The 15,123-nt window shown below is 40.1% G+C and overlaps 1 protein-coding gene across 3 annotated transcripts in view; it reads left to right on the forward strand.

Moving 5' to 3' along the window:
* The first annotated feature begins 1,072 nt into the window (after window positions 1–1,072).
* Window positions 1,073–15,123, forward strand: part of LAYN (layilin) — an 86,050-nt gene continuing 71,999 nt past the window's right edge. Inside the window, exons 1-2 of one of the 3 annotated variants that reach the window (XM_040325398.1) lie at window positions 1,073–1,135; window positions 4,388–4,923. In XM_040325398.1, the coding sequence (XP_040181332.1) occupies window positions 4,848–4,923 (76 nt within the window). In that variant the 5' untranslated portion in view covers window positions 1,073–1,135; window positions 4,388–4,847. Of the gene's footprint in view, window positions 1,136–1,190; window positions 1,736–4,387; window positions 4,924–15,123 lie in introns of those variants that run through there. The other 2 variants (XM_040325396.1, XM_040325399.1) reach the window with 2 other exon arrangements.

Genomic DNA, 15,123 nt, shown 5'->3' on the forward strand with positions numbered 1-15,123 from the left:
GAAAGTAGTTTTATTCTTTATTAAAAAAACCTGGAGTTTTAATTACTACAGTTAACATTAACTACTACAGTTCCTCCTTTGTCTCTCCCTTTTGCTGAGCCCACTGTTGAACATCCTGGTCGTATTGTAACCCATCCTTGAATCTTGGCTCTAGATATCCATCCATCCCATGGGGATACTGGGATAAAGTGCAGCCAGAACCCCATCTTGGGGTCAGAGTAACTGAGCCCACTGTTGAACATCCTGGTCATATGGTAAACCTGGAATCTTGGGTCTTGATATCCCTCCCATGCGGATACTGGTATAAAGTGCAGCCAGACCCCCATCTTGGGGTCAGAGTAACTGAGCCCACTGTTGAACATCCTGGTCATATGGTAAACCTGGAATCTTGGGTCTTGATATCCCTCCCATGCGGATACTGGGATAAAGTGCAGCCAGACCCCCATCTTGGGGTCAGAGTAGCTGAGCCTACTGTTGAACATCTTGGTTGTATGTTAACCCATACTGGAATCGTGTCTCCTGATATCCATCCCATGGGGGTACTGGGATAAAGTGCATCCAGACCTCCATCTTGGGGTCAGAGTAGCTGGTAAGCAGCTTGAGAGTTGGGTGTGCACTTGTGGGTGTGAAAATGTTGCTATCCACATTGAAATATGGATTTTTGTTGATACACAAGTATAAATTAACTTTTTGCACAAGAGCACTTCTATTCTTCTTTTTTCTGATGGACATTACTGGATTTATGAATGTTTTTTTTACCACATTCTTATTTACAGTTTTTGAAATGTATGAATTTCTTATTTGATCGAATTTATGCACTTTATATTGATAGCGCATCATCACGTTTTTCATTATTAGTAATACAGCGGATTCCCAATTAAATTAATCCAATTTACTGCCCAATCCAATGAATCCAATTCAATGTTATAATCACACACATAGGTTGGACTTGATGGACTTGTGTCTTTTTTCAATCTCACCTACTATGTAACTATGTTCAATCCAATCCCATGTGCAATCCAATGGGGGTGTGTTCTTTAGAAAGCTTTATTAGCACTGTCATAACAGACATGCTCTGGCAGGGTATTTTTGGATCACTTTACTAGCTGCATAGAATTACAAATCTTTTTGGCAGGTAAAACTGTTCCCAGATATGTATTTCATCGGTGTAATTAGTTTCTTTAAAGTGTGGGATTTTACTGCTTCTCCGAGACACTAAACAAGGGGTTTATTTTATTCCATTGGCAAACTGGAACTGGTAATATGAAGTATACTTGCATTCGCTCCATGAATAGTTTCTTTTACACATTCCATCTCCTCGGTTTCTACACAGCAGGATTTTCTACGTTTACAGTTCATTCTGGCTGCAGCGTACAGTCGCTGCTCTGCAGCAGGGGAAAAGGAAATAGTCTTCAGCTTTTGAATACACTGTGCCTAAGATAGAAAAAAGAGAGGACTGCAGAGCGAGGAACATTCAGCCTCTCACTCCGGCCGTATCAAACACCTACAAATTTTATGATGAATCAAGAATATGGATCTCACTTACTGGGGACTGCAGAGCCGGCGTTGATCCCAAACTCCCCCTGAAGCCTCAGCATTATGGATATTTTCTGCTGAGTACGATTTCTAGAGAGGAACTCCTGAAAAGTTAAACACCTCGGTGTGTGTGCAGAGACTTTGTGCTGACGCAGCCTGGAGCAAGAAAAGAAAAATGTCCATTTTTTGTAAATGCTAAGTAGGTTTGGAATCAATATCTGCCTTACCATAGGAGCATCATCGAGCTGAGATTTATACATTTTTCCACATAAGACGCTGTGATTTAATGACTGTTAGGCTATCTTGTTGAAAGAGCAGAGCTTTATCAGCAGGCTGCCAGAATATTTAATAATGCCAGGGTTACACTTTTGCTTTTTTTTCATGTCATGCATGAATCTCTGATTATTTTTTACTTATTACTATCAATGGGGATGTTTGTGGCCACTGACTATATCCTTGCATATGTTTTTTATTTAAACAGGGAAGAAAATCACATTATAGAATGCAGGTTGATGGCAGGGATGTGACTGCAGGCTGGGAGGGATTTACTGGGAGTGTGGGGTCTACTATTCCTCATTTCAGATGTTTGTTATTGGCGTTTTCATGTTTTAAATCCATTTGATTCCAGTCAGTTTGTTAGAGAATTACTATTTTGTTCAGAATAACTTATTGCATGGCTGAGTTTCCAGTAACAGTAGTAGATGGAGTCAATAGTCTGACTATTGATAATGACAGTTCGATCACTGGATTTCCACTACATGTCAAATGACTCCATATTGATTACTATTTGAGATAAAAAAAAAGATATATATATATATATTGATATAGATGTATTGAGATATATACATATATATAGATAGATAGATGGATAGATAGATATAGATATATCCTATATACATGATGGGGTGCTCCCGGATGGGAGAAGAGGAAGATTAAAGGGTGAGGCTGTACACGGAAGCGTTTTACAGCGTTAAAAATAGCGCTATTAAAACGCTCATAAAACGCTCTCCATGCATCTCAATGGACCCCTTCACACTGAGTCCTGCAAGCAGCATCCTGGGAGCTTTTTTTTTCATGTCATGCATGAATCTCTGATTATTTTTTACTTATTACTATCAATAGTATGTCCATTCCAGAATGGGGATGTTTGTGGCCACTGACTATATCCTTGCATATGTTTTTTATTTAAACGGGGAAGAAAATCACATTATAGAATGCAGGTTGATGGCAGGGATGTGACTGCAGGCTGGGAGGGATTTACTGGGAGTGTGGGGTATACTATTCCTCATTTCAGATGTCTGTTATTGGCGTTTTCATGTTTTAAATCCATTTGATTCCAGTCAGTTTGTTAGAGAATTACTCTTTTGTTCAGAATAACTTATTGCATGGCTGAGTTTCTAGTAACAGTAGTAGATGGAGTCAATAGTCTGACTATTGATAATGACAGTTCGATCACTGGATTTCCACTACATGTCAAATGACTCCATATTGATTACTATTTGAGATAAAAAAAAATATAAAAATATATATATATTAGATAGATAGAGATATAGCCTATATACATGATGGGGTTCTCCCGGATGGGAGAAGAGGAAGATTAAAGGGTGGGGCTGTACACTGAAGCGTTTTACAGCGTTTTAGCATTAAAAATAGCGCTATTAAAACGCTCATAAAACGCTCTCCATGCATCTCAATGGACCCTTTCACACTGAGTCCTGCAAGCAGCATCTTGGGAGCAGTTTTTGGACGCTGAAAAAAAACACTCCAAAAACGCCCCTCTCCATTGAAATGAATTGAAAGCGCTGTAAAAACGCCTTACCCTTTCACACTGAGGCGTTGCACTGGCGGAGCGTTGAGAAATATCCTGCAAGCAGCATCTTTGGAGCAGCTTTTGGGCACTAAAAAAAAACGCTCCAAAAACGCCTCTCTCCATTGAAATGAATTGAAAGCGCTTTAAAAACACCTTACCCTTTCACACTGAGGCACTGCAAAAATGCCCTAAACATTAGGGTCTTAGAGGTGCTTTACCAGCACATTGAGATTGCAGATGAGGCTTCGCTCTAATAACGTTCAAATAACGCTCGAATAACACTTGAATAACGCTTGAATAACACTTGAATAACGCTCGAAAAACGCTTGAATAACGCTCGAATAACGCTCGAGTAACGCTCGAATAACGCTCGAAAAACGCCCCAGTGTGAAAGGGGCCTTAAGGCTTATTTGCATGATTATCCAAAATTCAATCTTACCTCTGAGGCCCCGTGCACACGGCCGAGGAACTCGACATGCCAAACACATCGAGTTCCTCGGCCAGTTCAGCCCTGAAGCCACCGAGGAGCTCGGCGGGCCGAGAGCTCCCATAGAACAACGAGGAAATAGAGAACATGTTCTCTATTTCCTCGTCGAGCTCCTCGGCGGCTTCCTTGGCGAAATTGTACACACGGCCGGGTTTCTCGGCAGAATTCAGCCAGAAACTCGGTCGGAAGCTGAATTCTGCCGAGGAAACTGGTCGTGTGTACGGGGCTTCATGTGAAGAATTGGGGTGAACGCAGAAAGCAGAACAGGACAGTATATGGACCATTTTTTTTTTTTTTTTTCGAAAGATATATTAGGATTACAATAGATAAACTCACTGCTGCCTTTTTTTCTTGCATCAACCTTTCTGCATGCAGCTTATACTACATACAAAATACTTCCATGCTGTGTTCTCTGTGTTCTTAATCCCTCTCCTGTCTCTCTTTATAAAAAAATAGGTGTATTAACAAGCCGTCTTAATGCATTTTGTTATTCTAGATTAATTTACCAGTATTTGCACTGTTAATATTATTTGCATTTTTTTTGCTCTCTACAGGATATCAATTGAAAACATCACAAGTAGCCAGAAATCATTTAGGGATGGAACCTTAGCATCTGGATTTAAAGTATATGTCAGCTACTCCTGGAAGCAGCTTTAACAACGGCAACAATCAATCAAGAAGGTTTTAAGAAGTCATTGCTTTCAAGTAATTAAACTGACAGGGCTCAGCTTTGGGACTCCCGTCAATTTCTTACTTTAATGAAGCAGAAATCGAGCAGCTGCTTGGATTGGTTTGGCGGAGGCTGAATCCTGCCCCTCCAGAAATGTGTCTGATAGAATTCTATTGATCAGAGATGCAGTAGTGAGTGGTGGGACTTCAGTGAAGGGGGACCTAGAAGATGCTCTGCCTTCCCTGCACATCTGGACTATAAGCATCAGCACCACTGAGCTGTGAACTTGAATGTCATATCACACATCCGAGATACCACTCCTACTATAAAACACAAGTGGAATAATGGATCTTCTCAAAGCTTTTTTCAGCATTATCATTTTCTGCTTCCATTTTTGTAAAGGAACAAGACTGCAAAGTGGTAAGTACAATATGTACACTTATACGTTAGAAAAGGCATAGAGGGCGGATTTACTAAAACTGGTGAGTGCACAATCTGGCGCAGCTCTGCATAGAAACCAATCAGCTTCCAGGGTTTTTTGTCAAAGCTTAATTGAACAAGCTGAAGTTAGAAGTTGATTGGCTCCCATGCAGAGCTGCACCAGAATTTGCAATTTCCAGTTTTAGTAAATCAACCCCATAGTATGTTAGTCCGATCATATTGATTTATTCACATATACTTTTTTTTAATGCAGCTGTGCTTTCAATTCTAGTACAAATACTTCTGAACAAAGTTCTAATTAATGTGTATTTTACTTTAAATGTATTAGTATAGTTATTGAATGAACTACAGGTAATTATTTTTTTATTCCTCATTTAAGATGTCTGTTATTGGCGTTTTCATGTTTTAAATCCATTTGATTCCAGTCAGTTTGTTAGAGAATTACTCTTTTGTTCAGAATAACTTATTGCATGGCTGAGTTTCCAGTAACAGTAGTAGATGGAGTCAATAATCTGACTATTGATAATGACAGTTCAATCACTGGATTTCCACTACATGTCAAATGACTCCATATTGATTACAATTTGAGATAAAATTAAATAAAACATTTTTTTTAACCAATTTGCAATTTCCAGTTTTAATAAATCAACCCCATGGTATTTTAGTCCGATCATATTGATTTATTGACATATACTCTTTTTAATGAAGCTGTGCTTTCAATTCTAGTACAAATACTTCTGAAAAAAGTTTTAATTTAATGTGTATTTTACTTTAAATGTATTAGTATAGTTATTGACTGAACTACAGGTATTTTTTTATTTTTTAAGTATAGGTAATCCTGATCATTAAAACCTCATAAACGATATTTACAACCTCATTTAAGCTTTAACATGTTACTATAAGGAAGGTTGTTTTTCAGGTACTCCCTATCAGAGGGAGCAGCTAATATGAAATTATTTTTCATGTTGTCTGACCCCCTATACCTCATGATAAAGAAAATTTGATTGCTTGCTAAATGTTTCCAAACATATCTTCATTGCCTTTTTGTACTGCCTCGGTAGAGTTTCCAAACTTTTTTTCTGTTTAAATCAACTTTTCTCAACCTTTTTTTATACCAGAGGAACCCTGAAACAAAATAAATAATTTTCAGGTCTTGAAACCTCTGCTAGAACCAGTTCATTGGGTATCAATTGAAAAAATACCACTTACCTTAGTGGCTATCGGGAAGTATGCCCCCTTCATAGTGGTGGTTAGAAGGCCACCCTTATGGACAGCTACAGTAAAATGATATTGATGTGATGCTGATGGCTTTGCCAAGTAGAGTTGGCCCTGTTGCAGGCACCACAAAATGTAAAATTAGTCAGTCACATCTTAAGGAACTCCTGGGAATTTCTGAAGGAACCCTAGTGTTTCACAGAACCCTGCTGGAGAGTAGATGGTTTAAATGCAACTTTGCATCTGGAATGTCATGCTCACAGCAGTAGTGGGGGGTGCATTATGTAGAGTTGTAAGTTTCTTGGTTTTGAACAGCTCAGGTGCTTCCTAAAGTGGAATTGCAGGCAAGGGTCAACTAAGCTTCAAGTGGCCTTCAGGTTCTAAAGCCTTAGTGTTTTTACCTTAATGCACTCCATGCTTTAAGGTAAAAGTTAGCCCACTAACTTTTTCCTTCCCCTCTTAAAACACTTATCTGATCCTGCCAGCCTTTTTATTTAGAGGGACTTAGGCAGCAGCAGGAGCCATTGACTTCTGCTACTGTCAGTTGAATCCTGTGAGTAGGGGGGGGGGGACAAGCTGCACTTGTTTATATACAGTCACAGCGAGGCTTGGGAATGAGGGAGACACACCGAATAGAGGATGAGCCTGGAATGCTAGTAGGGGACCAGGGAAGAAGAGGTACAGAGCGGATAAGTATAGCATGTTTGTTATTTTAAGAGAAAAAAAATATGAAGTTTTAAAATCACTTTAAAACTGCTCTCACCCCCTTCTAACTCCTATACTAGCTACCCTGTAAAAGGAAGATGCATACACTTATCTTTTCTCAGGGCGCTCCAGTCATGGGATGCCACCAGCCACTGACTTCAGGGGAGAGGACAGAACACTGACAATGGATGAAATGCCTGTGTGGTAATATCACCCATAGGCTTTCTGTGGGGCATTCATTTTTGGCTGTTCCTCCTGCCCCTTAAAGCAGGGAGCCGATTATGTTACCGGACTGGTGCGCCCTGAGAATAAGTGAGAATAAGTTAGTATATGCTTCTTCCTTTTACAGGGTATTTATTATACTTGTTGTGGGGTGGGCAGATTAGTACTAGCCTAGAATTCCACTTTACGCATGTTTGATAGGCTCTCAGAGCTCTATTACAGACACCATTTAGCAGGTGGTTGAATTTTTTTACAAATCTGTGCTTGGCAAGTAAATCAGCTTATGAAATGAGTCACTGAATGTAAACTTGCACTGCTTCACCAACTTTTACTTTTTGAGCCATGCACATTAATATGTAATTTTTTTTGCTATAAGTATACATGTCGTTGTAATACTTTAAATCTAGACTCCTATGGGTGTTCACAAATTCATAGGCCTCGTACACACGACCGAGTTTCTCGGCAAAAACCAGCAAGAAACTTGCTGTTTTTTTTTTTTTTTGCCGAGGAAACCGGTCGTGTGTACATTTTTCGACGAGGAAACTGTAGAGGATCTCGTTGTGCCAAAAATAGAGCATGTCTTCTTTTTCCTCAACGGCAATGGAGAAATTTGGTTTGCCGAGATCCTCGACAGCCTAACAAGGAACTCGACGAGCAAAACGATGTGTTTCGCCCGTCGAGTTTCTCGGTTGTGTGTACGAGGCCTTACTGTGGGTTTCCCAGGAGTCCAGACCGAAATCATATATTGAATTGATATTTTTGAATATAGAATCAAATAGGTCAATACACGTGTGTGCTTAGTGAACAGCTCACTCTGCTGTTTTAAAAAAAAAAAAATTGGCGCAGGGTTCCCTTTAATATCCATACCAGACCTGAAGGGCCTGATATGAAATTTGGGGTGACCCCCACGCAATTTTTTTTTTAAATTGTGGTTCGGGGTTCCCCTTAATATTTATACCAAACCCAAAGGACATGGTAAGGGACTTGGAGGGAACCCATGCCATTTTTTTCAATTACTTTTATCTGTATTGCCAGGACCCGACAATTACATTATAGTCGCGAGTAGTTTTAAATGACTTTTTTTCCTTTAGAAATGTCAATTTGTGCAAGGACTGTTCTAAACACGGGAAAAATGCACCACTTTACAGGCATACTATAGACACCCCCCAGGTACGAAATTTAAAGGAATATTTCATTTGTATTGCTTTACTTTAAGCATTATTAACTCTTTCATGACTAAGGCCGCGTACACACGCGTACACACGATCGGTCCATCCGATGAGAACGGTAAGTATTTTTTTGCTAGACAATTACTTCGAACCCCCAAACATTATATATATATATTTAGCAGAGAATCTAGAGAATAAAATGGCGATTGTTGCAATATTTTATGTCACAAGGTATTTGTGCAGCTGTGTTTTAAACGCAACTTTTTAGAAAAATTTACTTTCATGAATTTTAAAAAAATTTAAAAGTAAAGTTAGCCCAATTTTTTTGGTATAATGTGAAAGATGGTGTTATGCTGAGTAAATAGATACCAAACATGTCATGTTTTATAATTGCATGCACTCGTGGAATGGCGACAAACTACGGTACATAAAAATCTCCATAGGCGACGCTTTAATTTTTTTTTTACGGTTACCAAGTTAGAGTTACAGAGGAGGTCTATGGCTAGAATTATTGCTCTCGCTCTGACTGCGGCAATATCTAACATGTGTGATTTGAACACTGTTTACATATGTGGGCGCAACTTCCATATGCGTTTCTTTGCTGCGTGAGGACAGTGGCGCTTTAAACATTTTTTTTTCTTAATTATTTTAATTATTTTTATAATATATAATTGTGTTTAAAAAAATAAAGATCACTTTTATTGCTGTCACAAGGAATGTAAACATCCCTTGTGACAGTAATACGTGGTGACAGGTACTCTTTATGAAGGGATCGGGGGTCTAAAAGACTTCAAGTATTCAGATCGCCGAAAACAGCATCCGAGTAACCCAGAAGTCATGACGTTGTTTCCGTGTTTACATTGAAGAGACTGAATCAAAGCCGTTCGCGGCTTCGATTCAGTCTCTCTCTCGGTGCCGGAGGTGGTAAAAAGACATTTTTTGATCAGACAAGGTGAAGGGGAGGAGTGATGGACTCTTCTTCCAATCAAAGAACCTCTTGTATTCCCTGTAAAAAAATCAAGGCGTTCTATGAATGGCAGCAATGTTGGGCAAGATGCCCGCTCTGGTCACTGTGCAGATGGGAAGCTGCTTGCAACAGGTCCAAGAAGAATAGGGTAATGTCAGTTTCCCCAGTGGCCTCTCAGGTATGAGATACGCATATTTAGGCCTCGTACACACTATCAGATTTTCAGACAACCATTCTCTATTTTTTCGTTGCATGCTAATCTTATGTCAAAAGTGAAGAGGTTACTCACCATACAAAAATTCTCATACGAGAGAATACAACTTCAGAAGTGACGTAATGTGTTGAATAGTTTTGTATGTATTCTTTTGTTTGTAAGCATGCGTAGTCTTGTTATTACGTTTTTTTTTTTTCCGGGCGAAAACTGTACTAATTAAACGAAAATCGTACATCGAGTTGAGTACGATCAAAAATGTATAGTCTGCACATCCAGCTTTTGTCAGACAAAAAAAAATCAGAATCAGCTGTCGAAAGCACCATACTAACGATCCGAAAATCGGCAGATCTATTGTCTGACAACATTTTACTTCTGATTTTTATATCGTGTGTACGGGCCTTAACATTGGTCTAACCCATAGCAAAGCATGCAATTAAGATCATACCAAGTGTTCATATTTAAAAAGGTATCTAAACCCAAGAACAAAAATGTAATATATTGTATATATTGTAAGCCATTGTCTTCTCCTGGTGGGGAGCGTGGGAAGCCATCCCTGCCGGGAAAAAAACAGTGATTTTTGCTAGCGGCTATAGCATTCGCAAGTGGTAGTCATAGGTAAAATCCAGCATGCTGGCTGTACCCCAGTTGATCGATCAATAAACTTGGTACACTCAGCCTTCCCATACATGGTTTGAATTTCGCCCAGTTCCTGCTGAACTGGCCGAGATTCGAACCATGTATGGTCTGCCTAACACTCCCCTTCTCCTCTTCTCCATAAGATAGGAGTGAGGGATTCTGTAGTGCTCAGAGATAGCTGGTAACAATGTAAAAGCCAGCACAGGCAGAGAGCACAGATAGATTTTAGCTCACAAGATATTTGCCAGAAGTTTTTTCCTTGCACTTATCGAACAGATAACTGACCAAAAATGACAAAATAAGATAACTTAAAGTGCTGTGCAAACAGCTGGCACTATATAAATCCTGTATTATAATAATAATAATTATAATAAAGAAAATCCTGGATTTTGATAAAACAGACTGGTCCCTCTTGAATTCTTTCTACTAGGGCTTTTGACGTCTTTTTTCTTCTTTCTTACAATATATTTATCATAACCTCCGCACCAAGCTAATTATCAAAAGCCAACTTTCTGCTCCAATATCCATGTCCTGAGGCACCAGGAAAGGACGCCCCCTTTTTCCCATTCTTTATAAACTTGCACTAGATTCTCTCCTTCACCTACTAGAATCCCGACCTACTTTCCAAGGTATAACCATAGGCCATAAAATCACTGGTTTTGCGAATGACCTGTTACCATACATTTCCCACCCAGAATCTTCCCTTCCCAGTTTAATGTCTCTCATTCAATCATTTGGTGTAATCTGAGGTTACTCTGTCAATTTCGATAAATCAAAGGTACTCTCTTTAACTAACCATCACAAGCCACCTTGGAGCAATCTCTACCCTTTTATTTGGTGCAAGTAAAAGATTTCTTAATTCGGAGTATCTATACCCAAATACCCCAATAATCTATATTAACATCCCTGCTTTGCTACACTAAAAGTATCTCTCGCTGCTTGGACATACTTTAATATTTCTTATATGGGCAGAATAAGCTTGTTAAAAATGTAGCCTATCCCACACTTGTATTACCATACAGGTCCTCCCTCAATCTGTAAGATGACTTTACGCTGAATCCTCCCCCTGGTGCCGCTGTGCCAGTGTCCCGCAATCCCCCACTGTCAGGCACTGACTGGGATGCTGCTTTACCGGTCTGAAATACCCGCAGCTTAATCTCCTATCCATACCTCTCAGAGTGTACAGACAAGAGGCCTTCTAATTGATCAGCACCGTCACATCGATGGCGCTGACCAATCAGAATCCACCTAACCCATCCTGTCAAGGCTGTGAGGAAAGGAGAGAAAGCCAGGAGGATTTCAAATCCCTGGAGGACCGGTGAAGCATTCAGGGGGATTGTGGGACACAGAACCTGGGGGGTCCAGTAAAAGATCACCTTACCCTTACAGATTTTCTGTAAAGGTGAACTTACACTTTAAACACTCTGACCTCGAACATACAGCAGCACCTTGCGCAGGAGAGCAACAATAGGTCTACATACCATACAGCAACCCCCCAGTAATGGAGTACTCAATTTTCTTGATCTAGAACTGTACAGTATATCTTAGCACCTCTAACCAGATACTTAATAGATTGGATGCATGGCACTTTAATGTACACGGACACTGAACTTGACCAAAACATGACCCTTTGGAACATTCTTCATATACATAAAAAACTCCTGCACAAGGAGATGTCAGCAAATCTCCTCTTATACTTTACTCTATTAGAAGCTGGCATAGCACACTGTGTATGTTTTATTTAAAAATGAGTGCAGTAAATACTGTATATGAGCTGTCTTCAGGCCGGTCACGTGACTGGCGGCCGCTTTCCAGCTCTGATAGATGTCTTCTGCGGAGGAGACGAGCATCCATGTGATCTACCTTTGATGTCAGAGGGAGATCATGGCCCCTCCCACAGAAGTATTCTATCAGAGCTGTAAAGCGACCGCGAGTGATGAGAACAGCCAGAAGTCAGCTTATATACAGTATTTACAGCGCTCGTTTTTAAATAAAATGTACACAGTGTGCTATGCTAGCCTAGAAGAGGGGCTGGCATAGACAATGCCAATGCATGGAAAGCCATCCTACAGAAGTGGATCCACCCAGAAACTCTGCACCATTTCTTAGTTTATAGAAAACTTTCTTATGTTTTCAACATGGAGTGGGTGAAGGCCTCCTCACAAGGAATCACGAAAACAAAAATTCTTTGATGCCTGGAAATCATCATTCAAACCTTGCCTACGGATACCCAACAATTGATAGCATTTTTCTTTCCAATATACCCAGTGGTATCAAATGATATCAATGACCCTTCAATTGATATCTTATCCTTCACTTAAATTAAAATATATTTTATGCTTTAATAGCTGAGACCTCCCTGCTTTCCTCCATCTGTTAGTTATTAGATAGATCTTGTTTAATAAGATATATCCTTAGACCAAACACTGGTAGCTGATTTTCCAACATTAGACAAACTGTATGATGCCATTTTTGTATTGTTCCACTGGCCAAATGCCGTGGGCGTTTTCATTGTTAAATGCATTCTCACATAAAAAAAAAAAAAAAGAAGAAAACCCTAACTATATCTACTCTTAAAAATATTCCCTCCCCCTTCCTATTTACCTATCCTGCCTAACCTGTTTAAAAACAGATATGTACAGTATACTTACCTATTATTAATCCACTCTGGTCCAGTCATGTGATCTTTCAGCTCTGAATTCCAGGATCCATGACGTCACCCATAGGCTCCCATAGACCAGCCATCTTGTTGTCTCCCCTGCAGCAGCCGCTTAGTGCCACAGGGGAGCTAAAGCTGCAAGATCATGTGACTGAACCAAAGCGGATTTAAAAAAAAAATATACAGATTTTTTAAACAGGTTAGGTAAGAGGGGGAGCGAACATGATTATAAATAGATAGTGTTAGGGTTTTTTGTAACTTTAATTGTTAAGCTTTACATACCCTTTATTACAGAGATGTGATCATCAATAATTCCACTCATATAGAATACTTTCTGATTTACAATCCTGCTTGATCATACATACAGCTCTCTTTCCCACAATCGCCCACATTTCCATAAAAATAAAAAAGCATTTTTGTGCAGTTTGCCTGATTCTGTGTAATATATTACAATGGTTATAATGTAAAAAATGATTTTCATTGTCTCTGGCTTGACCACAGCTGAAAGGAGCTTTCATTAGTCTGCTGAACTTTTGCCTTCTAAAGAAATGTATTAATAAAAAATACTTCCTGTTTCAAAATCTGAAAATGTAAGAAAAAAAAGCTGTGTGTGCTTTTTCTGCCTTCATAATACAGAGATGACCGTTAATTCCAGTTTGTGTTTGTTTCTTTATATAAAATGCTAAACCTAAGGCCTCTGCAATTGGTGCAAGTGGATTTAGCATGGAGCAATATCTGTTCTTTTATGAGGACCTAATGTAGATATGCTCATTATTAAAAATCCATAGCTCCCAACCTTTTTAAATTAAAATCCAGGTCACATTAAAGCAAAACTCCAGGAAACCTAAAAAAACTCTCCCTTGCAAGAGGACTGTGCCCGCACCGCAAGATTTGGAAAAGCAGGTTTATTTATTCGATCCTCAGCTCCTGCAGGCTTCTCTGGACTGCTAGACTGGTCACTGCAGCTTATTTTGCCTCATGCTTCGGTGGCCTAATGTCCTCTGATATTATACAGGGACTATAGCCTGGCATTGGACATGAGGACACTGGGGAGCACTGTTTACCAGAGAATTGAGCAAATAAAACTGGTTTTACTGTCTCCCTTGACTAAATGAGCCATTAAAGCATTTGTTAACCCCAAAAAAATAATAAATGGATCCTGCTTCTTTAAAGCATATGACACAGTGCTTGTCCTGTGTCATTTGGCCCCCTGAAACACCTAAAAAAACCTGTCTGATCCTTCCAGTTTCTCCCACCCCTCTGTGAACTGACCACGGTGTATCATGGCTGCTGATACCAGACACGGTGGTCAGTTTACGTGCCTGTGTCATCATCAGGCTGCTATCTGCTCTCCTCTCTGCTCCTGTGTCCTCCTCCCCTCTCTGTCTGTGTGTGAGCCGCCCCTCTCCCTCCTGCTGCTCTCATAACACTAACCTGTATACACCATCAGCACTGCCTCCTATTGTAGTGTCACCCCGTGAATGATTTATAAATATAAATGCTGTAAATACCTAATTTTAAGAGTTGAGATTGTGATCACATGACCTGCCAGCTCTCTCTCCTCCTTCCCTCCAGACTGACAGCAGAGGAATCTCAGCCCCGCCCGCTGCATCACTCAGAGGAGGAAAGGAGAGAGTGGGCTAGTCATGTAATCGCAATCTTGGCAGTGACATTTTGCATTTCCAGCATTTATTTTTATAAATCACACACAGAGGGGGATACTGCAATAGGAGGCAGTGCTGATGGTGTACACAGGTTAGAGTGGCTTAACAACCACTTTAATCCTTGCGGCGCAGGTGCAGCCCCACAGCAAGGGAGAATTTTTAAGTTTCCTGGAGTTGGACTTTATGTTCCTCCCTCTTAGGGCAAAACTCTTTTAATCATATTTGGCCAGAATTTTTATAAGGGCAGCACAGTGGTTACGTGGTTATTACTTCCGTCTAGCAGCAAGGTTGTTGGTTCGCATCCCAACCACAGCACTACCCGCCTGGAGTTTGTTCTCCTTGTGCCTGTGTGTTTTTTTTCTGGATACTCTGGTTTCCTTCCACACTCCAAAGGCACGCTGGTAGGTTAATTGGATGCTGTCTCAATTGGCCATAGTATGTGCATGAATGTGAGTCAGGGAACTTAGATTGTGAGCTCCTTGAGGGCAGGGACTGATGTGAATGTACAATAAATATGTGTAAAGAACCTTGCGGCTTCACTTTCTGGTTCCCTACTACGCATGCGTGACTCGCACTACACAATGCCACTGGTTCCTGCTGTCTTCTGGGACCTGTGTGTCTCCCAAAAGACAGCGGGTGGCACTGGAAGTGGTATACAGTAGATACCCACGGGTGGCTCGGGTATTTATGCCCGGAAGTGGGAACAAAATACTTGTATTACACAGGTA

The sequence above is a fragment of the Rana temporaria genome, chromosome 10 (genome assembly GCF_905171775.1).
Source record: "Rana temporaria chromosome 10, aRanTem1.1, whole genome shotgun sequence".
NCBI classification, from domain to species: domain Eukaryota; kingdom Metazoa; phylum Chordata; class Amphibia; order Anura; family Ranidae; genus Rana; species Rana temporaria.